Below are 27,365 nucleotides of genomic sequence, written 5' to 3' on the forward strand. Positions count from 1 at the left end.
CACTCGCTTCGGGACACCTTTAAGTGACAGGTCTCTTCTCTGCCAATTAAAATATGATTTAACTTGCAAGCTGGATTTCAGGAATAGACGCACTGAAAAAATCAGATATTCACGGAGAAGCTTCTCCTGGGGGGAGGGGAACGCACTGAAACATTTCCACCAGAGGGCACTATATTCATTGAAAGTAATAAACATTGTTCCTAATTTAAAGAGCTTTGCGCTCTAACCCGCCCCAAATAACTTTTTTTTTTCCTTAAGAGCGTTTATGATGAACAATGAAATTATCTTCAAATATAACATGGAATTAAATATAAAACTTTTCTCCCCACTAAGAATAATGTTAATAGTAAGAATAAAACAATGACAGCTTGCTATGTTCCAGGCATCAGATCTACGTACTTGACATAGATAAACTCACATAATCTCTTCGTGCTATAATAATAATCTTCATTTTACATATAGGGAAACTAAGGCAAAATTAGTTTATTATTAATTAACAGAGTCATCAAGCTAAGTAATGGGCAAAGCCAGGTTTCAAATTCTGACAGTCTGATTCCCAAAATCCATGAACCCAATCTAGTAAAACACAGAATCCCAATAAGAGGATTTATTTCTGAATGTAGGGATATCATAGATTATATCACGGCCCTAGAAATATAGAAAATTAACCTATAAAAGGTACTAATTTTAATCATCTTGTAATACTATTATTAGTCGTATTTTGACATTTTCACACGTACATAAATACCTCCCTGTGAAGGAGACATATCACTTAAGTTCACTTAGTTGTTAGCTACAGCCAATGAAAAGACCAAAATTCAGATTTAAGAAGTAGAAGGATCTGCTCTTCATGCTTTTAAAAATTGATAATAACGCGATGAGACGAGCACCGGGTGTTGTACTTTATTTATGTCGGCAAATTGAATTTAAAGAAACAAGAAAAAAAGGATATGCAATTTAAACTGACCTTCCAAGTATGTACTGATGTATCTAAGCAAATAAAACAAAATTGAAAAATAATTGATAATAAATAGTATACACTATGGAGAGAGCTATAGATTGAAATAACATATTCTGAATAAATCACTTATTATGAGGACCACACTGTGACCCTCTAAATCATCCCCAGTCTTTGGCGGTATTGGCATTCCCTGTTACATGTCTATCCTTGGGATACATCTGTGATTCGCCATAGGCTAGCAACACATGTTGTGATGGACAAATATTCAAATACTGTGAGGGGGAAAACCGGAAACGTGTTGAGAAATTTACTGCTTCAACTGATTTGAAATCTGGAAAGTAAGGTATTTTAACTCAGCAATAGGTAAACATGTTTCTAACATTCAGATCACAGTTTCTTTAGATGTCCTTTACCGGCAATGGTGCTTTTGCAGGGAGGGAGGTGGAGCACAAGTGCAGACGGATTCACAAATGCCTTCAATGCTGAGTTTCAAGCATTCAAGTTTCCTTTTAATTTAATTACTCCACTTTGTACTTATTGCACAATTTTTAAAAATGAAGGCAAGCACATAAAACAGCATAAACAAGGATATTCATTCCAGTATTGTGTGTACTAGCAACACACTAGTCACAACCTAGATATCCGTCAGATGGGGTCCGCCAGTTAAATACTCTAATTATGGCATATCATTATGTTGAGGCTATGAGGAAATCTTTTAAAAGAATAAAGCAGCTCTGTGTGTACAGATATTACAGCAGACAAGGCGAGGGACAGAACAGTAGGTAGAGTGTGCTAGCACTCATGTGAAAAAACACAAATCCATGACCAGAAAGCACTAGAGGACTCCAGGAATGGGGATCCGAGAAAGACTTACTTTTTGAACAATGCTTTGAAAAAGTGTTTTAATTTTTTTAACCGAGTCCATGAAAGACTTTTTTCCCCCAATTATAATGAATATAAAATTAAAGTTAATACTTTAATAATCAACCTTTAGAATTGTTGATGAAAATTAAATGGCTAAAAGAAACCTCGAAACTAGTCTAATGCTACCTAATTTGTGGTTTCTTTACTACACTTGCAACTGTTTTCTATTTGAGCTCTTATATATTTGGGACAAATGAGTCATGGGAAGTTTTGGTTTACCACTGCTGGTAGAAGCATTGGTACCATTTTCCTTGATCTGCCTCTTAGATATGGGACACCACAGAAGTTACTCCAAGTCGTTTGCTTTTGGATATATTTTACATCTGCAAGCTTTAAAATGGCAGATCCAGACTTCCTGGAAGAACAGACAATATATTTACTTGAGGCTGACTCGGGTTTACTTGAGTTCATACTCACTTTGGCTAAGTCACAGTATGAGGGAAGGTGTCTGGGAATAATGCTTCCATTTTTATCCTGTTCATTCCTGAAAAATCCAACAGGAGATTCTTTTCACTCTAAAATTAACTATTCTGTGTATAAAGCAGTATCTGGATATCTGATCTTAAATGGAAATGTTATCTGAAAGTTTATCCTTTATAAAACTTTAAAAGTACCCTTTCTTCTTAGCCTTTGTGTGTGTGTCTGGACTGACAACAGAGGCTGATTAGTAACGTCGCGGCAGCGTATTAATTCACATCTGATTTCTTTAGTGGGCAGAGTTTTAGTTCCTCTTTAGTAAAGGCAATGAGCAGAAAATAATCTCTTCTCAATTCTAAAATCACATTTAAACATTCTCAGTGAGGTGAAGAGTGAATGAACTACAGTGTCCTGAGGTAGGCATCTCGAGAAGCCTCCCACAGATTAGGTAAAGGCTGAATGCCTTCTAAACCAGGGCAGGCTCCGTTCAAACTCCAAACGCAAGCTGTGTGACCTTAAAAAATCTTCCTACTCCATAAAATGGGAATGCTATCATTTCTTGTAGGGTTGTGGTGAGTTGAATGAGATAAGGCATGAAAGCACCCAGCCTGGTGTCAGTCGCACATGATGCAAAATAATCGTAATAAAAGAAGGAAGGAATGGGATGAGAGGTCAGAATTGCACCTCTGCAAGTCTTCAGGACTAAATTCACAGAATCGGGGATAGACTGGATGAAAGGAGTGATTTTTTAAAAAGTTATTTTTTTAAAAAACTCCAATTGAGGCAATTGAAGGAGACATGGAAACTGTAGGGTGAACCCAGGTAGCAATACCATGACCAGGTAGCAAAGGCGCCAAGAAAAAAAGGCAAAGGTGACAGAAGGGTAATGCGCCCAAGAACCATCTGGATGCATAAGCAGACACCGAGACAGCCAGAGCTGCTTCCGAGCTCCAGAGCCCCTTGGCTAAATACTTGTTCATTTAGTCCAACTGGAAGCTTTGGGCTTACCGAGATTCGGCTGCGACACGGCCATGGACCTCTGGGATGCTGGGGTGGAAGTGGCAGCAGGGTGGAGGTTCATAGGATTCAGGGACTGATTCATCGCCTTCCTAGGGTCTTGCCATGTGGTGATTTTTTCTATGTGACTAAAAGAAGGAAAACAATTATCTTTTTAATTGTCAGCGTGATTATCATTATCACCATCACCAATAACAGCGCAAGAGTTAAATGACACTGGCTCTTCTTCCTTAGGACCTGCTGACAAAGGGCTGACACATTGTGTTTCTTTCCACCCAAGGTCACACTTGCCCACATAGCCCTCCATTCAAGGGCCCCAGCAGGGACTCTCTGAATACCACCCAGGACTTAGCTGTCCCAGCCTCCCCAAAAAACCCTCTTAAAGGTTTTCTGCGTCACCAGTGTATCTCCTCCCGGACAAAGAGTCTTTGCTTCCCAGCTCCTCAGGTGCTTCCCCACCATGCAGTCACTGGGATGCCATGGTGTGAACTCCTCCCCCAAAGCAGGACTGAGCTCTCCTGCACCACCAGCCCTCCCACACTCCCAGGCTCACATAATTGACATAATGAGGACACCTCTGCCGATCTCAGCCAAAGACAGAGCTCTTGACACCAACCTCGTAAACATGACATTACTGAGCTCTTACTAAGAGCAAGGAAGGCCCTGTAAGGGTCACACAGGTAAGACATGAAACCCTCAAGAAGCTTACGTTCCACCCAACAAGGTAACAACCGTGTAGCTAGAGGACAGAGTAGCAGGAAGATAGGCAAGCGCCAGATATGTGGAGAAACCCAAATGTCAAGGCATGAAGGTTTCTGCAGGGAAAAACATGATTAAACTTTCGCTACACACAACTTCCAGGATTTGTCACCGTGACTTCATCTCAGAGAAACTGGCACAATGTAAGCTTCTGCCCAGAGTTTCCGTATGTCCTTAGAAAGATGGGCAGGACCTCCAGCTTTGTCTTCCTCCTCCCAACCACATCATAAATCATTCCTGGTGCCTTCTATACCCATGCCATCAACTCCTTTCTGAGATTTTATTATATTTTTCTTTTAAAGATGAGCATGTTCATCTGGTGCCATAACTTTGTTTTATGAACTGTTATCGGAGTTCTTCCTAGATTTCTATACAACAAACCCTGATAACGAAATTGAATGCTGTCAGCCTTTTATTCGAGGCCTTGCAACTAGGTTTGCCTCTCTCAAAGCAACTGTGGCTGTCAACCTCCACACTTAAAGAGACCCTCCGAGGTCCACCTGAAAAGGACCTTTCTTTAGGTTAACCACACCTTAATTTTGAATAACAATAGCTTCCTTTGAATCCTTGTTAGCATAGCAAGACACTATTACAATCATTAAATTTAATCCTAAATCAGTGCAATTCCTCCCCGCCCCCAATGGAATTGTATTTGTCTTTTCTTCTGCATCTGTTTCCTCGCATTTGAATACTGCCACTGCTAAACTTCAGATTTCTTTATCCTATACAGCAAGTTATTGCCATAGAGAACTGCCTTGAGTGAAAACTTGGATGTTTTCCCAAGAAGGCCTTTAAATGAGTGTAGTTATAAATAAATAAATAAATAAATAAATAAATAAATAAATAAATAAATAAATAAATAAATGTGATTTTAAAAAAAAGTCAGGCTTGGTAAAGGAAGCATAATTAAGTTTAACTGTTGAGTTTCCATACTGTAAAAACATCAAGTCTTCAAAACATAATCAAAAATGAACTGGGAGGAATAAAAATGTTAAAACCAGGACTGTCTTGTTAAGAATAACCCAAAAAGATGGGGAAAGACAACTAAAGAGATGAGAAACACTTGACTCAAGCACAAAGAGATGAAAGAGAAAGAAACAATGGTCTTAGTTACACCTTCAGTTTAACAATCAAATTCTGTTGAAAGCTTCCATAAAACCGTTTTTTGTCAACTTCTGGTCAAGTGGAAACTCATCACCAACCTCAGGGGCTTTGTCAAAGCCCTTCAAAGTGAGGAACCAATTGATGAGGATGTCAGAGTTAAGTAAACTCCCTTTAGCAAAGTAATTAGAGCTAAGAAACCCTTTGACCAAGCATTCCTTCAGGTGCCACATGATGAAAACATGTTTTCCAAGGTAGGGACGTCCTGCGTACTTTCCACAACGGTACCAGAAGGAAAGGAATCTTTCTCTCTTTCCTGAACCTTCCTTAGATGCTCTGATACTGAGGATCTCGATGCTGCACCAGAGGCAGCAGGGGCACAGGCAGGGTGAGAGAGAGTTGATGCACATCGTGTGGTGGAAGGCATCTAAGGTCACTGCTGTGGTCACACATGCAGCTACGGGTTGGTGGTAGGAAGGACTCAGGAGCCGGAATGATGTGTTCCCAAAAGCTGGTCCCCACTCTCCTCTCCCATTCTGAACCAGTGGGTTGTTTGAATCTGGGGAGAGTAAAAAGGCCCGCACCCCCAAGTGGTAAATGAGCCCAGCTTGCCTAAGGACTGTCGCCACAGCTGGCCAGCCTCCATCCCCTGGAACAGAGCGCTGGGACTTTCTGGGAGGACACTCGGGGCCCCATCCCAGAGAGGTCTGACCCCAAAGAGGTGCGACTCAGCCGTGGCTTCCAAGTCCAAGAGCTCCCCCAGGACCGTGGGAGCCTCCTCGGCCCACCCTTCAAACCCCATTCCCAGCCAACGCTTTTACAGGAGTTCTGTTCCCAGCAGATCTGTTAATTAAAAGTGTCATTCACGGTATTCCCCAAAGACTAGAGTACAAGAGGGAGCCTCAAGTGAGCAGTTCTCATTGCTCGGAAACAGCCCTGAGAAGAAAGCCACTCGAATTCCCAGCTTCTTGCAGGCCCACCAGTCGCCCCCACACCAGCTCTGCCCTAAAGCTCGGCTTCTGTGATGTCCAGGGTGGCTCCCAGTCCAAAAGCAAAAGCAAGGCCTTTGCTCACAAGAACTTAAAAGATCGCTGATGATTTGATCTGAAAGCTACATTCTGCTGTTGTTCAAATCATTTAGCTCCTGTCACCCCGTTCCCGAATGCAGGCTAAGCCACCGGCCCTTTCACACTGCTGTCTCATCTCCGCTCCCTCTGAGTTACTGACTCATTTCCTTTCTCGGATTTCTCAGTGTAACCTTACTGTCTGCCAGGACCCGCAGTTGAGCTGGATTAATCCCCACTTCCCTGCTACTCCCACCTCTTTCCTGATTTCACTCCCTTGCTGCCGAGTCTTACTTCGACCAAATGTCTCTGCTGTTTTTCAAAGCCTAATCTCTCCTGAAAATTTATATATATATCAATATATATGTATATATTGATATGTATGTAATCTACCTACCTATGTGTCTCCGCTGACTACATATACTGTACAGTCCTCAGAAAATTGGAACAAAATGGGAAAAAAGATATCAAACTATTTATGGTGATCCAGGCAAATAAGAGGCCCATTGGTGCTTTTTTTCCCCCCCCTTATCAAAATGCTCCTGTACTTCCTAGGTTTGTAAGTGACTATGTGTTGTTTCCATGGGCAGGAAAAAACAGAAATACTCATGAAGGTACAACATGACAAAAAGGAAAATGATGCATGGTCATGCAGGCCACAGGGTACTAAACTGTGATTGAAGATAAACTGTAGATTTGACTTGTCACCGTCATGGGGCCAAGGATTAGGGAAACGGAATTGATCACCTGGCGCCGGGTTGTTTATAAAGAAAAAGAATGCCAGCTCCCAAGAAAGGGAAAACCTTTCCTGACACCAAAAGGTATTTTTCCCTGGGGGTGGGGGTGGGGGTGGGGGGGGAGGGAGCCTCTAAGGGTTTCACAGGGAGACCCCCAGGTGGTGTGTGTGGCAAAGAAAGGGTGCCAGTCTAACCAAGATAATGGGAGTGGTCTTTTCTTTCTTTGGGGGCCCCTTTGACCACTATTTCCCAGACTGCCTCACTTCACAGTCACAGAAAACTCCTCACCTCCACTCATGTCAGGAGTCTGGGCTCCGAGAAGATTCCAGGTTCAAAAAGAGCTTCAGCTGTTAGGAGCTACAGTTTTTGCTCAGGGGCAAAAAAGGTCGGGGCTTCTCTGAGAAGATGTTTGGCTGGAAAACTGTTGTGTGAACTAATTTTTCCTTCTTGAATTAATATGTTCTTCAATAGACACATGAATTTAGAAAGCCAGCTTATTTTCCAGGGAAATTCTGTGTTTAAGGCTGAACCGGCATTGAAATGAGCGGAAGGGGAGGCGGCCTGGCCACCCTCTACCCTCCTGGTCTCCCTCCCCTCTCTGCCTGGTCCCTCCCATCAGCCTCCAGGGAATCGTTAACTTAGCTCTTATTTCCTCCTCTCCAGCCTCCTGCGTGACCTTTCACCTTGAGGAGCACTGGGGCCTCCAGGCTTCCCCTCCTCCAGTCTTTCTGGTTTTCCTCCGCCCTTCATCCCTTCCCCCACCCCGTCTGACAATCCCCTCTCCATCCCACCTCTAGACTCATATCCAAGGACAGCGGGGATCCAAGTCACCCTGGGTCCCTGGTCTCAATAAAAGGACTACTCACACAGGCACCTTCCAGGTCGACAACCTATACTGGTGTGACACTGTGTGTTCTGGAAAGATCAAAGTCTTGCGTCACGCATACCTGAGTTTTAACGTTACCTCTGATCCTGTTTGACCTAGTTGGACAAGCCACTTCACCCATCCTGGTCTCGGCACCCAGATCCATGGGACAGGAGCAAAAGAAGCTAACAAACGCGTGGGTTCCCCATCAGGGAAACTAATGACAGCCACAGGCACCCGCAGATTTCACGACCAGTTTACTGGGCTTCCCAAGCTCACCTCCTCAGCAGGGAATGTGTGGAAGGCTGCTCCCTCCCCAAAGCCCAAGGCTGACAGCGTAGGTTCAAGTTTACTCAACAGCATGAATTGTTCGCCTATTGTGCACCATGCACTAGGTAGGGATAAAAATTAAAAGCATTTTGTAAATATAAAACCCGGACTAGCAGCAGAACCATTAAAGGCAAAGATAAAATCTTCTCCGTAAAAATAGAACCCACCAGCATCTTAAAGCCCAGGAAAAGGCCTGGTGTTTGGAGATGAATTTATCCTCCAGCCCATGACCTATTACACTAACTTTATGGAAGGAAGCCACACAACAAAGACTTTCTGAAATAGAGAAGGTCTATGTAATACATTTTGTATTGCTGGAAGCATACAAAGATATAAAAATAGAAATGATTCTGAGCGCTTGATTTTGAAAGAATTTAGAGTTCTTAGCAACATAAGCTGCTTGCCTATTTCCACGGGCAAAGATTTCATCTTTCAGCACAAGTGTTTTTGCCTTTTTGCTCCTCCTTCTCGCCACCCTCACTTTAATATATTTGAGTTTCACGTTAGTGTCACGTTACTCAGGGCTCCCTGACATCAACAGAGCTGTTAGGACAGGACTTAGAAGTAGCCTCCAACCTGCCCCTTCTTTTCTACCACAAACCAGCTAGAGGTGGTCAAAGAGAACACCAATGAGGTGGGAATTTAAAGGCAGCCTGGGGTCATAAAATCAAGGCTGACTGGTTCTAAACTCAATTCACATTCAGTACCACTTGGCTCCAGTCCCTGGACAATCCCAGACTCTCTTCAAGCTTTCCTTTCACTCTCTCTTTTCTAATGCTCCATCTCTTCCAAAGGAACAGAAGCTCTTTCGATGGCAGAAATGACCCGAGGGGGCATACATAGCAAGGTGCTCTGCATACAGCCAGCATTTGCAAAAACAGTACCCTTGAGGCAACCGGAATATTCACAAACCCAATTTAGGGCATAAGTAAACCGTCTTATTTTTTAAAAATCAGACATTAAAATGTCTTTGGATTTACCAGACCAATTCACCACCCTCTTAACGTTGTAACAAACGTACACGACATACCGGAGACTATTTGCTTAAAAAGCGCTAAACGAACTTGGCAACTGGCTCGTTGGGAACCAGTCTGATTAAACCCATCAGTGTTAAGAATGAAAATTGAAACAGATTTGCGTGAGGATGATAATTTCCAAGAGAGGACCTGCCAAGTAAGTTTGACCCACTGTCAGCAGACAACAAACGCCATGCCAGTGTTTAATCCTGTACCAGATGGCAAGAAGACTTGTCCGAGGCTCACATGAAAGCTCTGAAATGTTCCCCCAGTTAGAAGTAAAATACAAATACCCAAGAAGTCGGTTTGCTTTTTTGTTGTTGTTGCATTTTGGGGATAAAGGCTGCCCGTGTTTCAGTTACATTAAACATGCTGGCAGTATGCTCTTATTTGAATTTCAAGACCTAGGAAATGACACATCATATCTTACTCATATCTTGCATTTCTTTGAGAGGAGCCTTTTGTTTTGTTTTGTTTTGTTTTGTGCCAATGGTACTTAGTTCTTCCAACTGACACCAGAGGTGGGTCCTAGCCACAGGAACAAAGACAGCTGGCGTACACACTTACTAATTCTCCCAGGCCCAGATGTACACTCTCTCCAGTTACTTCCTCTGCTGTCACCTAAAACCAGAAAGTAGTGGAAACTGATCACATAGGTGCCCCCCAACCCCAGCCCCACCGCAGGGGGAGCCTCTGGCAGGGGAGCCACCATCACCTGACAGCTCACAGCCCACTTCTGAACTGGCAGCCCAGGGGGACTAGCAGCCATCGAGCAAGTGTCCCTCTGCTTAACCCTATCAATCCAGTTGGATAGTGGGACGTGGGCTTTTGAACCGCGATACACTGATGATGGGAAATAAACTGCCAGCATTTCCCCTGGCTGAATAGACATTTTATTTCCAAAGCCCTCACACTCCTTCCCAGGTTTTCATCCTTCCTGTTGTCACCCTAATCGATGATTCTTTGCCACAACAAAGCGGCTTTCGTAACACTGTAAGTGGTTAGGATTATTCTATTTCTCTGCTCTGCCCAAATCCTGCAGCGGGCCACCTCTTGCGAGTCCCCGGCGCCGGAGAGAAGCTACAGCGAGGTCCAAGCTGGGCGGCAAGGGTCACAGCCGACACGGCCACTGGCGAAGCACTCGGACCATCCACGGGCTAAATCCCAAAACCATCCAGGCCGTCTCATGCCATTCCATAAAGGTGCCTGCTCGCAGAATGGAAGTGCGCGTATTAATGAGAAAGCCCATCCTCCTTTGAAACCACAAGGAATTCAGAGTTGGTCCGATTTTCACTTCGGCAGCTCATCAAACGGCGCTGCAGTCTACGACCCAGGAATAATAACTCACAGACAAATAGGGGATTTTCAAAAATCCTCTAATAAAAGATGACACAAGACCAGAAGCATTATTTTGGTGCATGTTTCCGGTCTCGACCATTCACTTGCCAATTCAAAAACATTTTCGGAGTCCTCTGGAATGCTCAGGGAATGGCAGGGATTGTAGCTTGAACTAGCGGGCTCTACCCCTCGACGTGCATCACAGCCGAGCCCGAAGCCTCCCCCGTTGAACCTCCGTTGAACCTCCACTTGCGCTTGGGTCGCGGCCAGCAGTGGCCAGAGATCCACGCGAGCCCCCGCCTTTCCTGCACACTCCCACTCCCTACCCCGCTGTCGGGGAGCGCAGCGTGTCCCCAGGAGACTGACACTCTCCTGGGCTGGGTCCAGCCTTCTGCTGTCGGGCCGGGAAAGAAGGGGACCCCGGGAATGTGCCCCTCCGGGAGAAAAGCCACTTGAGGACACCAAGTGACTCATCGACTCAGCCCCACGGTGTGTGACTCGCCCACCTTGCTCCAGAGGGTGAGCCACTGTGTCAGAGGCACCCCGATGTCCCTGCCGAGGTCCCCAACGTCACCCAACGCGGGCAAACCTGACTTCACCCCTGCACACTAAGCCAAACTCACTTAACCTTATTTTCCCTAATTCCCTAAAAAAAGCAAGAACAAAAGAAAGACTGGGATTGGTTTTGCTTGTTCACCATAGGCCAAGAGCCCCATTAGAGAACTTCGCTATTCTGCAATTTTATCATCAGCGCTTAGCATTTTTTCCTCTTTCCAATGCTATTAAAAGATCAATAAATCAAGGTCGCCTGGGTGGCTCAGTGGTTGAGCATCCGCCTTCGGCTCAGATTGTGATCCTGGGATTCTGGGATCGAGTCCTGCATCAGGCTCCCCCTCAGGGAGCCTGATTCTCCCTCTGCCTGTGTCTCTGCCTCTCTCTGTGTCTCTCATGAATAAATAAATCTTTAAAAAATAGAAATTAAAGGAAAATAAAAGATTTATATAAACCATGTCAAATTCCTTCTCTTGAAACCAAACAGCGTAAGAGTTTATTTCACTGTTTTATTACTTCCAGATATCAAGTATATTATCCCACTTTCCCCTTTTTCACCAACAAAAATAGGGAATGGGAATGAGAAGTGGAGAAAAGATGAGGTCCTTTAAGAATGGTGAATTCTAGAATTATCAATAGGCAGTGGACTGCGTCCATCCATTTATTCATTCGACAAGAGTTTACAACCGGGCTGTATCTTCCATGGGGCCTCAGTTCCCGAAATCAATTTTGGAAAATGCAGGGTGTGGTGAAAAGTACAACTGAAAATCTTTAAATGGCCCATGATGTGCAGTCTGCTAGGCTTTGTGTAAGTGATACCGTCTTTCAGGAAGTCCAAGGCAGCCAGTTCCCTCCAGGGTTAAGACACGGTACTGCTTCTACAGCCAAGCTCCAGAGGAAGTGATGCTGTCCTCAAATACTTACGTTGGGATCTGCTCAGCACATAGTGTTGACTTCGTGCCACTTAAATAGGCTTATAGCCCTAAGTGCCCGTGTCATCTTCTGCTCCCACACGGACGTATCAGAAGATGATCCAGTGTGGGCCCTAGGAGTCGACGATCAAATTGGTGGGGAGGTATGGCCAAGAAATAATGAATGGTGTGGAGGTTAACAGAACACAAATCCTACTTTTACTGTTATTATAAGTGGTCCAGAGCCTGACATTCCATCTTGATAGCTATGTGTTAGACATGCTCCCCGTATCAGCTGCGTCTGACATCTGGGAAGCAGCTTTAATCTCGCAATCATTTTTTAAAAGAAGTTTGTTTTTAAGCCACTGAGTTACTTTAAATGCTAAAATACTTTGAAAATTGTTTTTCCAGGCTCTCCGTGCCCAACACATGTTTCAACGTGTTGTTTTTCCAGTTGGTCTTCCAGTGTGTCTTAATTGACACACTGCTTGCCTGCTCCTGAGCCACTTTGCACAGGAGAAAGCTCAACTGAACTGCAAATGCCCTCCTTTCTCTTCTTTCTAATGGGGCCAACTGAATTAAATGTCACTTGCCCAAAAGAAGAGGGCAAGGTCTCCTTAAAACCCAAAAATTCCTTTGAATTCGTCTAGCTTCACTTCCATTCAGGCGAAGAGATTCAATCCCTTTTTGTTGGTTTTGTTTTTCTAAATTCTGAGAAGAGGATGAGCCACACTGTGTTCTGGTCATCGGAGCCACTTTGTGCACATGTTTGAAAGACATGACTCAGCTGGTGCTAGAGAAGAGACTGGCATGAACCCCAGCCTCCATCTGGAGAAAGACCGGAGGTGCTTTTCAGAGCTAGTGTCCCATTTCACCAGAAATGATTTTGGAGGATCCAAGACAAAAACCGAGGTGTTAAAAAGAGACTGAGTTAAGCTCCGGAGGCAGGGAAGGGAGAGGACCACTGGAGACTTACAAAATCACTGCACAACACTACTTAGGTTTCATGCTTTAAACCCAGCCCACATATCCTTTTACATGTATTTCTTGGCATCTTTGATTGAAAGGATCACCCAAATTAGGCAGAGTGTTCCACAGTATTTCTGAACTTTGCCTCTGCAATTAACCAGCTAAGAGAACGTTGTAACTTCACCTAGCATCTCCAGGCCTTGGTATCCTCCAATGGTAAAATAGGCATAAAAACATGCATTTCATGAGGTTGTTTTGACTATTTCATCAAATGACATAAGTAGGGGCACCTGGGTGGCTCAGTGGTTGAGCATCTATCTGCCTTTTGGCTCAGGTTGTGATCCTACAATCCTAGGATCAAGTCCTGCCATAGGGCTCCCCATCAGGAGCCTGCTTCCCTCTCTGCCTCTTTCTGTGTCTCTCATGGATAAATAAATAAAATCTTTTAAAAAAAAATTTATTTATCTCTCATGGATAAATAAATAAAATCTTTAAAAAAAATGACAAAAGTAAAGCATGTCAGTGCCAGACATACAGGACACTATAATTTTTTTTTTTTTTTTAAGATTTATTTGAGAGACAGCACATGGAGGGACAGAGGGGAGAATCTTCCTGCTGAGCACGGAGTCCACAGAGAGCAGAGCTCAATCCTATGACCCATGAGACCATGCATGACCTGAGCCAAACCAAGAGCCAGTAGCTCAACCAACTGAGCCACCCAGGTGCCCCATGACACTATATATATAATGAAAATCTGGCCCAAAGGTTTAAAGGGATCCGAGGAGTTCAAATGCACAAAAATCAGCAAACACGCTATGGTACAATGAACCCAAGAAAATGGATTGGAAATAACAGCAGACATCAATTCACGGCAAAAACTACAGATAGGCTTATTTCACGTGGAGTGGCTAAGTAATAACTGATTTAGAGAAAAAAATATTGTCAAAACACAAAAGGACAAGTTAACCACAGCCCTCAGGTGGTTCCTTCTGTTTGGTTTGGTTTTTTGTTTGTTTTGCGTTGCACTAATATCAACTCTCAGATCCAGTGTAAGAGAGAAAGCCAGAGCTTCAGTGTCTTTGTCAGGGAGGTGCTTGTGGTAGTGAGGAGCATCCCGTGTCAGCACAAGACTTTCTGCCCATGGTTAAAGTAGACCGAGATTTTAGCTTGAAGTGCAAAGCAAGATCAGTTTGAACACCAGAAAAAGAATACCCAATGGCTTTCCATTTTTCCTAAGAGAAAAGCTCAGGAAATATTAGGCCAATTTAGTTTTGTAATCAAATTTACAAGGTGACAGTGGTTCACCCCCACAGTTCACCCCAAAATGTAGGTAGAGGTCAGGTGTAGAAATCCAAGAAGACACGAAGCTTCTTTGACTCCACAAATGGAAAAACAAATTTAGCTTAAAAAGTACTATAGTTTTAGATAAAACATGTTTACGCAAACTCCAAAGACAGTAAACTTGGTACCCACAGGTGGAGGAGGTTTAATAAAAAATCTACTATTGCTTTAATCTTTTCTTAACAAAGAACAGACACATGTATCTGTTTCAATTTCTTATGACTCATTTCCCCATCCAAATCCCACCGTTCTTCACTAAAGTAGCTGGCATTACTTCTCAGATAAAATACACATCCATTTATGTGTACATAATTTTAAATTTGGTATGATTTTAAACTTACAGGAAACACGCAAGAATATTCAAGGTACTTCCACCTACTAAGGTACCAGCTGTCGTATTTTTTTCAAAGTTGGTTCTGACTGAAAAGTAGAACTACAATAATCATCTGTTTTTATGTGATCCCATAATGATAGTAGTACTTTGGCAGGTCTTTTTTGAACTTTGAAGAGAAGTGAATCTTGTTCTGTAACACATGCAAGATAAAACAAACAAAAAAAAGATGGGAAAAAAGCTAAGATAACCAGTCTGAATAACCAAGTCAAGAAACAAAGCGACACCACATTTGATAACATCTAAACAAAGGCAATAGCAATTTGGCAATAATTGTGATCTTTAATACCCTCTCACTGACGGAGAGAATAGACCCGACCCAAGAGGAGAAAACCACCGGCAGATGAGTTCTTTATTTTCTGAGCTGCTGATGGCCACACCATGGTATAACCAAAATCAAACATTTATGTTTAAGCATTGACTTGGGGCAGAGCAGCTTTTTCACTATGCTTTTTACTTAAACTGGCCAGATTGTTCAACCTGGGAGAAAGCCACCTTAGTTTGATTAGTTTATTAATTCAACGTACAAGTAAGTTAGGAATACATGTGAAAAACATTTAAATTCTCAGGCAAATGTCCTTCCAGTATTTGGAGTGAATCCTCTACTTATACAGATGTACATTTTGAAGGGAAAAACAACGGTAAATAGATATATATTCTGAAGAAAAATTGTAAATATATCAAAAATCCACGTACTACTACTCTCTGTAGAATGTGTGATTTAAACAAAAGAAAAAACACAGCTTCAGGAAAATGCCTTTTAGATTGCCCGTAGAGGGCACTGAGGGGGGCACTTGACGGGATGACCACTGGGTGATATGCTGTATGTTGACAAATTGAACTCCAATAAAAAAAATAATAATAATTAAAATAAAAATAAATAAATAAATAAATAAATAAATAAATAAGTAAGTAAGTAAGTAAGTAAGTAAGTAAGTAAATAAGATGCCCATAAAATGCTCACAAAAGAACCACAGCCTCACTAAAGTTCACCCTGGCACATTAGTACACTTCAAATCGGTACCATGATTCTGGAAGGCAGTTTGTCAACACGTAACAAAATCCTTGAAAAAGCTTTGATCTGGCTGCTGTACTTCCACAAAGCTTCACCAAGGAAACAGTTCAATAGATAAGCCAGAGATACCTGCCTGCTTCTGAGTCTCTGCCTTCCCCTTCTTCTAGGTATTAGGTATGGCCAGGAGACTAAGTTCTAGACAAGAAACAGAAGTGCTTTGTGGGATTCTGGGGGAAGTTCTTTAAACGAAAAGGTACAGACTTTTCTGCTTCTCCCCTTGTTCTTTCCTCCAGCTTGGAATGTGAACATGATGGCCAGGGCTACAGCAGCCCCCTTGAATCATGAGGAATGAAAGTCATGCAGTATGGCCAAAAAAGTACAAAAAAGAGGGCACCTGATGGCTCAGTGGGTTGAGCATCTGCCTTTAGCTCAGGTAATGATCTCAGGGTCCTGGGATGGAGCCCCACACTGAGCAGAGTGCCTACTTCTCCCTCTCCCTCTGCCTCTCTCCCTGCTTGTAAGTTAGGAATACATGTGAAAAACATTTCACATGTTTACTCTGTCAAATGAATAAATAACATCTTTAAAAAAAAAGTAGGGGGATCCCTGGGTGGCGCAGCGGTTTGGCACCTGCCTTTGGCCCAGGGCGTGATCCCGGAGACCCGGGATCGAATCCCACATCGGGCTCCCAGTGCATGGAGCCTGCTTCTCCCTCTGCCTGTGTCTCTGCCTCCCTCTCTCTCTCTCTGTAACTATCATAAATTAAAAAAAAAAAAAAAGGTAGGAAAAAAAGATAAATGCATGTGGAGCCATCAAACTAGCCCTTGACTGCCCTATTTCAGATTTCTTTAATGTTATAGATGGATGAGCAATCTCCTTCCATGTCCCTGTTCATCACAAACCGAACTCCAAATCACTACAAAATGTATCAGCAGAGATGTCCATTGTAGTTTTGTTTATATCTTAAATGCGGTAAGTGGTTAAATAAATTATGGTTCAGTCAGATGACAGAAGACTGAACAGATATCATAAATGACATAGATCTGGGGTTCCCGGGTGGCTCAGTAGATTAAATATCTACCAGAGTCCTGGGATGAAGCCCCATGTCAGGCTCCCTGCTCAGCAGGGTGCTTGCTTCTTTCTCTCTCTCTCAAATAAATAAATAAATAATAATAAATCTTTAAAAAAATAAATAAATGACATAGATCTATATTTGTTTAAATGGAAAGATGTTCAACAATATATTACTAATGTGAACATAATCCCATTTTGGTTATATATATCTATGAAGGGAAAGTAAGCGTTATTCAGATCCTTAGATTTCTTTGTATTTTCTACATTTTATATAATTAGCATCATTTTTTTTCAATCAGAAAAAGAGAATGAGAAAAGCTGTCCTCCCCCCAAATTTTTTAACTTCCTGTTTAAAAAATAACATGGCATTCCACATTTGAACCTACAACTGCTAATTACAGGCCTAAGAATAATTCCATAGCTAGGAGTGCAGGGTTGAAAATCTCGTCAGTCCCTTGACTGTGACTCAGAAAAGGCGCCACCGTAATACTCCTATGAGTACTTAGCCTAAAGGAGCTCTGAACCAGAGAGGGGCACAAGGGGGCGGGGGGGAAGCAGTAGAAGGAAGGGATAAAGAGGATCAACGAACATTCTATAATTAAGCAATATTTTAGGGCTGCCTCTGGCAGGTGTTTGAGCAAAGGGGAGAAGTCGAACGAGGTGACAACAGACAGGAACAGCTCTCTCCTTGGGCAGATCAAGCGAGGCCTATCATCCTGAGCACTGTCTACACTTCACAGGACAATCTGAGGCATCTTAGATCCAGCACCTGTCCGCTTTGGAGACTCTCAGCTGCAGCGCTGTTATTGCTGTCATCTACCTAACCCAGGGGGGAGAAGCATCTGTTGTACCTAGAAAGATTACGATGAAACTATCTTTGATCGTTCTTATGAAAGAGAATGCATAACTCATGTAACTGTGTTTGTTTTCTTCTTGTCACTCCTGAATTTTTTCCTTTTTTTTTTTTAAAGGAAGAAACCTACCCTTGCAGCTGTATTTTTCATTTTTAAGCCCCATGTTGATTATATATTCACTCCAAATAATGGTTTAAATTTAGTTTGATGACCAACCACAAGCCTCCTTCTCATGCCACTACAAGGCACTTCCTGCCTTCAGACCCTTTACGCAATTGCCATTGACTTGGAGAGGAACTCCGCAAGGAATGAACAGGATACACATCATGATATTGTCAGAGGAAATGGAATTTTCTTTACAGGATGCATTTAGATTCTTCCTTTCCATGAGGCTTTTTTTTTTTTTTTTAAGATTTTATTTATTATTTGACAGAGAGAGTGTGTATATGTGCAAGAAGACAGGGCAGCAGGTAGAGGGAGAGGGAAAAGGAGGCTCCCCACTGATCCAGATGCGGGGGCTCGATCCCCCATGGAATCATGACCTGAGCCGAAGGAGAGGCTTAACCAACTGAGTCACCCAGGCGCCCCCACCAGGCTTTCTAAAATGCTGGTGAAATTGATGGAAACTTTATGCCTTCAACTTCTCAGTTAGCTCCCCCTGTGGAATGAGTGTAGAAGGTCTGACCACACAGCAGAGAATTAAAAAACTACTCATAGAACAAATGACTAAAAAAAGAAAGAAATGAATGAATACATTGAATGAATGGGCTTCCTTTAGCAAATCATTTTACTTCTCAGTGTCTGTATCAAATGAATCTTATGTATATCTGATGTATCTTTATCTCCAAAATATTCAAAAAGCTCATCCTGGGAGATTTGTTCTTTACCTGCCCCCCCCCCCCAAAGGACATGAATGCTAGAGGATGCTACGACATCTTCTAGAACAGATGAAAACTTTAGTCCATCCCTACTCCATTCAACAAACTAACGGGGCCTCTATCAGGTGCCACTCACCACAGGCCCCAAAAGTACACCACTTCTGGCATATACTAGACACCCAATAAATGTGGGTGGAATGACTGAATGAACTGGTACTAATATTCACTAATACTGAGAGTCATGACAATAATTCACATTAGTCAGACATCGTAATATTCACAATAACGATGGCAATAATAATGTCTGATAGTAACAACTGACATTTATATAGCAATCACTAGCTTCAAAATGATCTTAATTTGATCTTTACATAATAGATTTATTAATCTCCATTTTTTTTAAGATTTTATTTATTTATTCATGAGAATGCACAGAGAGGAGAGAGAGAGGCAGAGACGCAGGCAGAGGGAGAAGCAGGCTCCATGCACCAGGGGCCCGACGTGGGATTTGATCCCAGGTCTCCAGGATCACGCCCTGGGCCAAAGGCAGGAGCCAAACCACTGCGCCACCCAGGGATCCCTCCATTTTTAAGATCCAGAAACTGAGTTGAGACAAGTTAGATGGCTTCAGATTCCTGTTAGTCCTATAAGGCACATGAGAGAGTACAATCTTGTTCTCATAGTTGAGTCTGGGGCTTCTACAAAATGCCTTGTGAACCACAAAGGCCAATGCGCGTAACTCAGATCATTAGGAAGGAAGGAAAGGAGAGTTAAGAACAGTCAGTGCTGCTGAGTTTAACTTCATCCTTGAAGAACGTCTCCTGCAGACTCAGTCCTTTGGAGGAAATTCATCCCCCTCTTGCTTCAATAACACACCACCATCCTCCTCGTCCCTCCAGGAGCCCTTGAGGCATGTACTATCCTGTGCAAACTTGCCTGTGAGGTTGACCTTTTAACTGCCTGGTTTTAATCAGGCCCATTCTGTCAAGGAAAGGGACTCTCGTGACGGTAAAACAAACTAGCTCCATGTGATCCTGTAAGTTGATGCTGGGGTGAAAGGAGAGGAAGAAATACAAATACTACTTTAAAAATATAAACCAAATACAAAGCAGAAGCCAAACTCTCTGCCATGACCTAAAAGGAAGAGGTAAATGGACCCTGAAGATAGATTTGGAGATGGAGAGGTAGCAACTGAATGCACCTGCCATGAGCATTGCTGGAAAGCCGAGCCAGAGCTGGGAGGGGGGTGAGGGCATGATTTTAAAGGCCCTGCCTGCTGGAAAGTCTGTTCCTTTGGAAAGAAGTCTGTGACAATAACAGCTTCAGTCCGACTTGTCCTTAGGTTTTTTTTTTTTAAGATATTATTTATTTATTTATGAGAGACACAGAGAGAGAGGCAGAGACATAGGCAGAGGGAGAAGCAGGCTCACAACCTGAGCCGAAAGCAGACGCTCAGCCACTAAACCACCCAGGCATCCCAATCCTTAGTTTTTATTAATGTTGATTACAAGGAAAAATAGGGATGGTGTTCCATAAAATAAAGGTGTTCATTCTACAATATGTTAGACTACAATATATGACTGTAACTGCAATTCAACACATAGATTAATCTTACCAGAATTTTTCAGACTAAAGCTCACTTGCCTGGCTTATCATAACCTCTTTACGTAGGAACATGCTGAAAAAAATGTTCAAAGGAACATTTGAGAAAATGAAGAAAATATAGTTTATTTACATAGTCACAAGAAGTCGAGTGTCTATCATTTTCTTCTTGATTACATTTCAATGCACTAGAAGGTCTCTATCTTTTCTGACATTATATGATAATTAATATTTGTATATTTTCCTGCACTTCCATATTAACATATTTATGTGTCTGACCATGCAAACATGAACCTTTTCTTAAAGTCATTTAAAATGAAGTAAACCCTAACTCCAAAAGTTTCTTCTAATATAAATTCCAATAGTATAACAATACAATAATTATTTTGATTAAAAGATGAAAGTGTGCCCTCAGTTGGGGGCATGGCAGAGGGTAGTGGATACTAAGTCACTGGGAGGTAATCGGGAGGAAAGACACTCCAGAATCTGCCAGTCTCATCACTGCATGGAAGGACCTCATCTGGCACTTCAACCTCAAATCTACTCCCCAAGTAACAAAGGCTTTGGGGCTCAGTCACTATCTGTGAGGAGACAGGGTTATGGGCAGTAGCCTCAAGTGTATCCAAAGGATTTTAATCCCTCACACCCACACCCAAAAGAGTTGTTCCCAACACTGAATGCTCATTTCCCTCCTAAAATTTACATAATATATACACATTGTTGTAAAAGGCCCTGGATTTAAATAAGCTTAACCCAACATGTCTCTAAATTCTTTTAGACATAATCTTTTTTTTTTTTTTTTTTACTTTATTACTATGCAATAGAATACATTTTAGGAGCTGGAATATACCATTTGTGGTATTTATGGCAGGTATAGCTTCAGATTCAGCTCAGCAGCATAGTCTGGACACACAATATGCTTCAGACATTAGGGCAATATTTTTATACCCAAGTTACCAAAAGTGAAAACTTACAGATGGTTCCTACAGAGAGTCACTGGGCAAATGTTAGTATGTTGCTATGATGCCAAGATTCCAAAGCACCCTAATGACAAAGTTTATCCAAATCAGAATTGGAGATCGGAGATCAAGACATAGGCATATATTGGCATGTACACAGATATGGGTGTGCATGTGTGTGTGTGTGTGTGTGTGTGTGCTAAACACAAGTTTAATTTCAAGCTTTCATATGTGAAAATATATACACATATACATATATGTATGCCATTCCCATAGGCGAAAGTTTAAAACTAAGCTTCCCTGTTTAAAAAGTTGTTTGCACCCAGAAGCTTTTAACCTTCCTCCTTACTTTCAAGTTGGGAGCCTGTGGGTGTCTATTCTTAGTGCGCTTTCAAAATGTAGTTTCCCTCGGCTCAGGGTCACAGCTGCAGCAAAGCATTCAGGGTGGCTCCTCTCCATCCCCTTGAAACAACTGGTGGGAACCTAGGACTAGGCCATCAACCCAGCTGTTCAATCTCACTTTCTAACTTTAGCAAGTCACTTCACAACTCATGTCACTAGGGCATGCCACCCTGAAAACCACACCAGTGAAGGTAAATTCCTATGCCCACTACAAAAACTCCAGGCACACAAAGTCACACTCAGATGCTTACAGCACAATAGCACCGATGCAGAATGCAGGACCCACATGACCTGATTTACACGATCTAAGAAAACCTCACTAGACACGACTAACCGCAGGGCCTCCATCTCTCCTCCGCCTCCCCCACCCCTGCTTCAACCCATTATAAAGTTACCGATTAGCAGCTGCAGAGCCCAAGAGCCTAGAGTCTGGAAGACCGTGAACACCAACATCCGGTCAGGAGACTGGCATACACTGTACCATCTGTCAACTTTCTTACTAGAATGCAGGATGCATGCTTTTCCACACCGTTAATGTACCATAAAATTGTCATGAAGCCCTCATAATGTAATTACTTGCATTTAATTGATTATACATGCCCTCATTCTAGTTTTCTTTTTTTTTTAACTGCATGCTCATTGTAATTACTTGTCCCAAAGCCAGATTTCAGAATTATTTGACTCTTTATTATCCGTTGAGAGTTACTAATTAAAATAATTTCCTTCATTGAAGAGAGTTGCTCTTTTCCTGAATTTGCCCTGACACTGCTCACAACTGAGGAGAACTCGAAGAATGCCTTGCTAAGCTCCCCTGTAATTGACTGCCTCCATTGTTAACATATGCGTGGACTTAAAAAACATTAAACGACTTATACAAATGGAAACAAAATGCCCTTTGAGTTCTATTGATAACTTAACCTTTAGGGTTTTGGATGAAATCCCATTTCTCGGGAAGCAGGGAGAGCCAAGTGAATGAAACGATTATGTAAAAACACTGTTGTGGGAATTATTTTGTGTGAAAATATACACAGGATATCATTTAAAATGTCTTTGATTGGAGGTGGGCTTTCAGGAATTCCTAACTGAAATATACATGGTCTTTCATGGCTTCTCTAACTCATGCTCCATTTTTCGGGGAAATTAGAAGTGATTTTCAACAGGCAACTGAAACCGAACCATGACACCAGCCATCAGGAGAGTGCCACCTTCAGGGTGGCGACGCGAGGGTCTGGAAGAGCAAAGGAAGAGTGTTTCCTGGAGCTGGGAATGCCTGTTTCTGGAAAGCCGCTGGTGTGTGCTCAATTTGTGAAAATTCATCAAGCAGTACACTTAGGATCTGCACACTTTTCTACAAAAATTACACTTCATTTTTTAAAGTACTTAAGAGAGGGGCGCCTCGGTGGCTCTGTTAGTTAAACATCTGCCTTCGGCTCAGGTCATGATCCTGGGGTCCTGGGATGGAGCCCCACATCAGGTTCTGTGCTCAGCGGGGAGTCTGCTTGTCCCTCTCCCTTTGCCCCTCCCCCTGCTTGCACACGCGCTCTCTCAAATAAATAACTAAAACCTTTAAAGTAAGAGAAATTACTCCAATTTTTAAAATCAACCTCCACAAAAGAAAAAGGCTATAGTTACCATCTAGCAGAAACATATGAGCTAACAGAAGGTGTCTACAAGGAATAGAATCAAGACCGTAGTTTAATTTTTGACTTCTTTTTTAAAAAATAGTGCACAACAGGGGTGCTTGGGTGGCAGAGTTGGTTGAGCGACCATCTCTTGTTTCCATTGGGTGGTGGTCTTGGGTAGTGGTCTCAGGTTGTGGGATGGAGCCCCACATGGGGCTCTACACTCTTTACATTGTCTGCTTAGGATTCTTTTTCCCTCTCCCTCTGCCCCTCCCCCTGCTCTCTCTCAAATGGATAAATAAATCTTTAAAAAAAATAGCGTACAACATTTGAACAAATCAGTATAAAAAAACACACACTTGAGATAATTGAAAAGATTTGAGCATGTACTGGGTATTAGATGATATTAAGAAATTACTGTATATATCTTGGCGTGACGCAAAATGAAATTCACAAAATGATTTAAGCTATGTTGTTGTTCAAGTTTTAACCTAATCATCAGGAACCCATGGGGGATATTGGTTTAAATCTTAAAAGAAAAAAGTTAATGCTGTGAAAAAGACACAAAATGGTAAGTGGCAGAGGGGCACTATTCTGGGTCAAAAGAGGGATAGAGGGACGCCTTGGTGGCTTAGCGGTTAAGCGCCCGCCTTTGGTTCATGGTGTGATCCTGGGGTCCCGAGATCGAGTCCCACATCGGGCTCCCTGCATGGAGCCTGCTTTTCCCTCTGCCTGTGTCTCTGCCTCTCTCTCTTTCTGTGTCTCTCATGAATAAATAAATAAAATCTTTTCAAAAAAAAAAGAGGGATAGAATAACTAAATGTAGTATGTGAGTCCTGATTGGGTCCTGGATTGGGCATGAGATGAGCATGGGCACGAGTGAGGGCACACACCAACTAGGAGAATTTGAGTAAGGGCTGCATATTAGGTTATATTATTCAACTAAGGTTAATTTTCTGGGTGCAAACATGGTATTTGTTATTGTCTAAAAGAATGTCCCTATTCTTAGATGAATGCTGAAATATTTAGGGCAAAAACTCATGTTACCTGTAACTTGCTTTTAAATGGTTTAGTTTAAGAAAAAAAAAAAAAAAAAAAGGAGGGGATCCCTGGGTGGCTCAGTGGTTTAGTGCCTGCCTTCGGCCCAGGGCATGATCCTGAAGTCCCGGGATCAAGTCCCATGTCGGGCTCCCTGCATGGAGCCTGCTTCTCCCTCTGCCTGTGTCTCTGCCTCTCTCTCTCTCTCTGTCTCTTATGAATAAATAAATAAAATCTTTAAAAAAAAAAAAAGGAATATATACAGAGGGAAATGTGGCCAAATGTTAAGAATGACTGAATCTAGACAAAAAAGAATACACTTTCTAAACACTAGTTCAGATTTTAAAATGTTCAAAATGAAAAGAATAAATCAATATTAATTTTGTTAGATACAAAAATGCTAATTCTATTTGCAAGATACTTACTGAAGTATCCAAGATTAAAACACATCTGTTATTTGCTTGAAAATACTTTCACTAGAAAATATATGAAACAAATATGGCTGGGGATCCCTGGGTGGCGCAGCGGTTTGGCGCCTGCCTTTGGCCCAGGGCGCGATCCTGGAGACCCGGGATCGAAACCCACGTCGGGCTTCCGGTGCATGGAGCCTGCTTCTCCCTCTGCCTGTGTCTCTGCCTCTCTCTCTCTGTGTGACTATCATGAATAAATAAATAAAATCTTTAAAAAAAAAAAAAAAAAAAAGAAACAAATATGGCAAATGTTAATCATTTTTAAATCTAGTTAAGGGTTATATGGTGAGCCTTTTTAAAATTTTTTATTTAAATTCAATTAATTAACATATACTGTATTATTGGCTTCAGAGGTAGAGGGCAATGACTCTTCAGTCTTTTTTTTTTTTACTCTTCAGTCTTATATAGCATCCAGGGCTCATTACATCACGTGCCCTCCTTAATATTCATCACTATGGTGAATCTTTAATACTGTTTTCTCTACTTGCGCGTTTGAAATTTTACACACTAAAATGTCAAAAATATCAAGTTTTGTGATATTCCTCCTCTGTTTAATAGTAAAATCCTTTCCACATCCTTTTGGTCTCGAGTTATCATCATAAATTTCTTTCTCCTCAGTTAATTTTCAAAGTTTTTCATAAATTGGTAGAGCCTGGGGAGATACCATTAGTTTAGTGGACCTAGAATTCTCATTCTTTGTAAACAAAGTCAAATAGCATGCTTCCCGCTCAACTCCAGTTACGACAGTAAATAGGAAAAGGGATGGTTAGTATCCTAAAGGAAATTCTCAAATCTGTTCTGAAACCTGAAAATTCTTTGGACATTTTCCAAAGACAAGCCATCACATTCCTGCCCTGCTTTCTTAGATGCTGCCATTCATAACATAGCAGCTTTCAGGAATTCTGTTTTTTCCTTCTGGATCGTTCTCCATTGGGGAATTAGCTCCGGTATTTCTAATGTCCTTGCTGGACCCCCAGAACCTAGCACCACCGCAGTCCCAGGAAAATCACTCTGTAACCTGCTGTTAGGACAGCACACAGATCTTCTTCGAAAAGGAGAGCCCATTTCTCTGTCGATCTCCAACCTTGAAATCAAGTAATTGTAGATTTTAATGCACAAGGGAATAGGCAGTAAAATGGGCCTTCGAGGGATACATGCGCCTCTAATGCTTTTTCTCTGTGGTTAGGACAAGAAAAAGTCCTCAGAATAGTACCTAATCCCACAGCCTCAGCCTCTGGGCTATATTGCACACAGGCAAGGTGTGGGCAGTGGAGCCAGAAAGAATCTGGTTTGAAGGTCAGCTGACCTTGGTCAAGTCACTCAGCCTCTCTCTATTTCTCAGTTTATCTGTAAAATGGAGATATCCAATACTGGTTAAGAGATTTGGAAGGGGTGGAGGAAATAACTAAAGGTGGTCAAAAGTATAAACTTCCGGTTAGAGGTTAAATGAGACATGAGGATAAAAGGCACAGTATGGTGACTACAGTCAACACTACTGTATTGTATATTTGAAAGCTGTTAAGAGATTTTAGAAGTTCTCAGAATGAGGGAAAAAAAAGTCTAACTACAAGATGATAGATGTTAACTAAACTTAGTAAGGTAATCATTTTGCTATGCATCTATGAAATCATTACGTTGCACTCCTTAAACTTATGTAATGGTATATGTCAATGACAGTTCAATAAAACTAGAAATAAATTTTAATTTAAAAAAAATTTAATAGTAAAAAAAAAAAAAAGAGGTCTGGGGCCATTCTGTGTTCTAATCCTAGCTCCTACTTAATACTTGTATAAACATGGGCAAGTTACTTAAGTGCTCCATGACTCCATTTCCCACCAAAACCCATGACATATGAAGACATTAAAACAAAGTCTAGCAGGTAGAAAACCATTAGTAAGCATCCGCTACCATTTTTATTGTTATTAGGAAAAGAGTATTTGCACCAAAGTTATCTTGAAATTAAAGTTACTAAGGCAGGTAAGTCTCTTAGCATCATGCCTGCACATCACAATCATTTATAAATATTTGGTATTATTATTGGGTTTCCCAATAACTCTGCTAGGTAGGCAAGCAATGCCAGTGTTAGTAATTTACTGATGAGAAAACACGATCAAAAAGACTCAATGATTTTCCTTCTGTTACCTGCCGACACCAATGTCTACTACTGCATTCTGCTTCTTAAAATTCTCTGTGCCTCAAGGATCCACCATGAAGAAGAGAGAAAAACTAAAATAGCATCTGAAGATATACTCATGATGTCAGCATTAAGTATCCTGAAGCTAAGTTGAAAACATAAAATAGGGGTGGCTGGCTGGATAAGTAGGGAAAGCGTGCAACTCTTGATCTCAGGGTCATAGTCTTGAGCCCCGCGTTGGGTGTAGAGATTATTTAAATAAATAATTTTTTTAAATAATAAGAAAATATAAAATATTAAGTGCTGGGAATAATTGTAGACTGCCCTGAGAAAGATGCCTGGAAGATGTGGACACAAGTGCACTTTACTTTGTCCTATTGAAAGTATAAACTGGTTTGGGTTTTCTTTCTTTTTTTTTTTTCTTTTTTTAAGATTTATTTATATTAGAGAGAAGAGCACAAGAGAGAAGAGAAGGAGAGGGAGAAGCAGACACCCTGCTGAGCAGAGAGCCCAACCTGACCCCTGGAGTGGATCCCAGGATCCTGGGATCATGACCTGAGCTGAAGGCAGATGCTTAATCGACTGAGCCACCCAGGCGCCCCATGCCAGTTTGTTTGAATCACA

General features: G+C 41.9%; 1 protein-coding gene across 2 annotated transcripts in view; it reads right to left on the reverse strand.

Annotated features, from left to right (window-relative positions):
• Positions 1–27,365, reverse strand: part of WWTR1 (WW domain containing transcription regulator 1) — a 133,706-nt gene that overhangs the window by 50,225 nt on the left and 56,116 nt on the right. For both annotated transcript variants that reach the window (XM_038571189.1, XM_038571190.1), the window contains one exon: positions 3,311–3,447. In XM_038571189.1, the coding sequence (XP_038427117.1) occupies positions 3,311–3,447 (137 nt within the window). The remainder of the gene's footprint in view (positions 1–3,310; positions 3,448–27,365) is intronic.

Source organism: Canis lupus, chromosome 23, assembly GCF_011100685.1.
Source record: "Canis lupus familiaris isolate Mischka breed German Shepherd chromosome 23, alternate assembly UU_Cfam_GSD_1.0, whole genome shotgun sequence".
Lineage (NCBI taxonomy): Eukaryota > Metazoa > Chordata > Mammalia > Carnivora > Canidae > Canis > Canis lupus.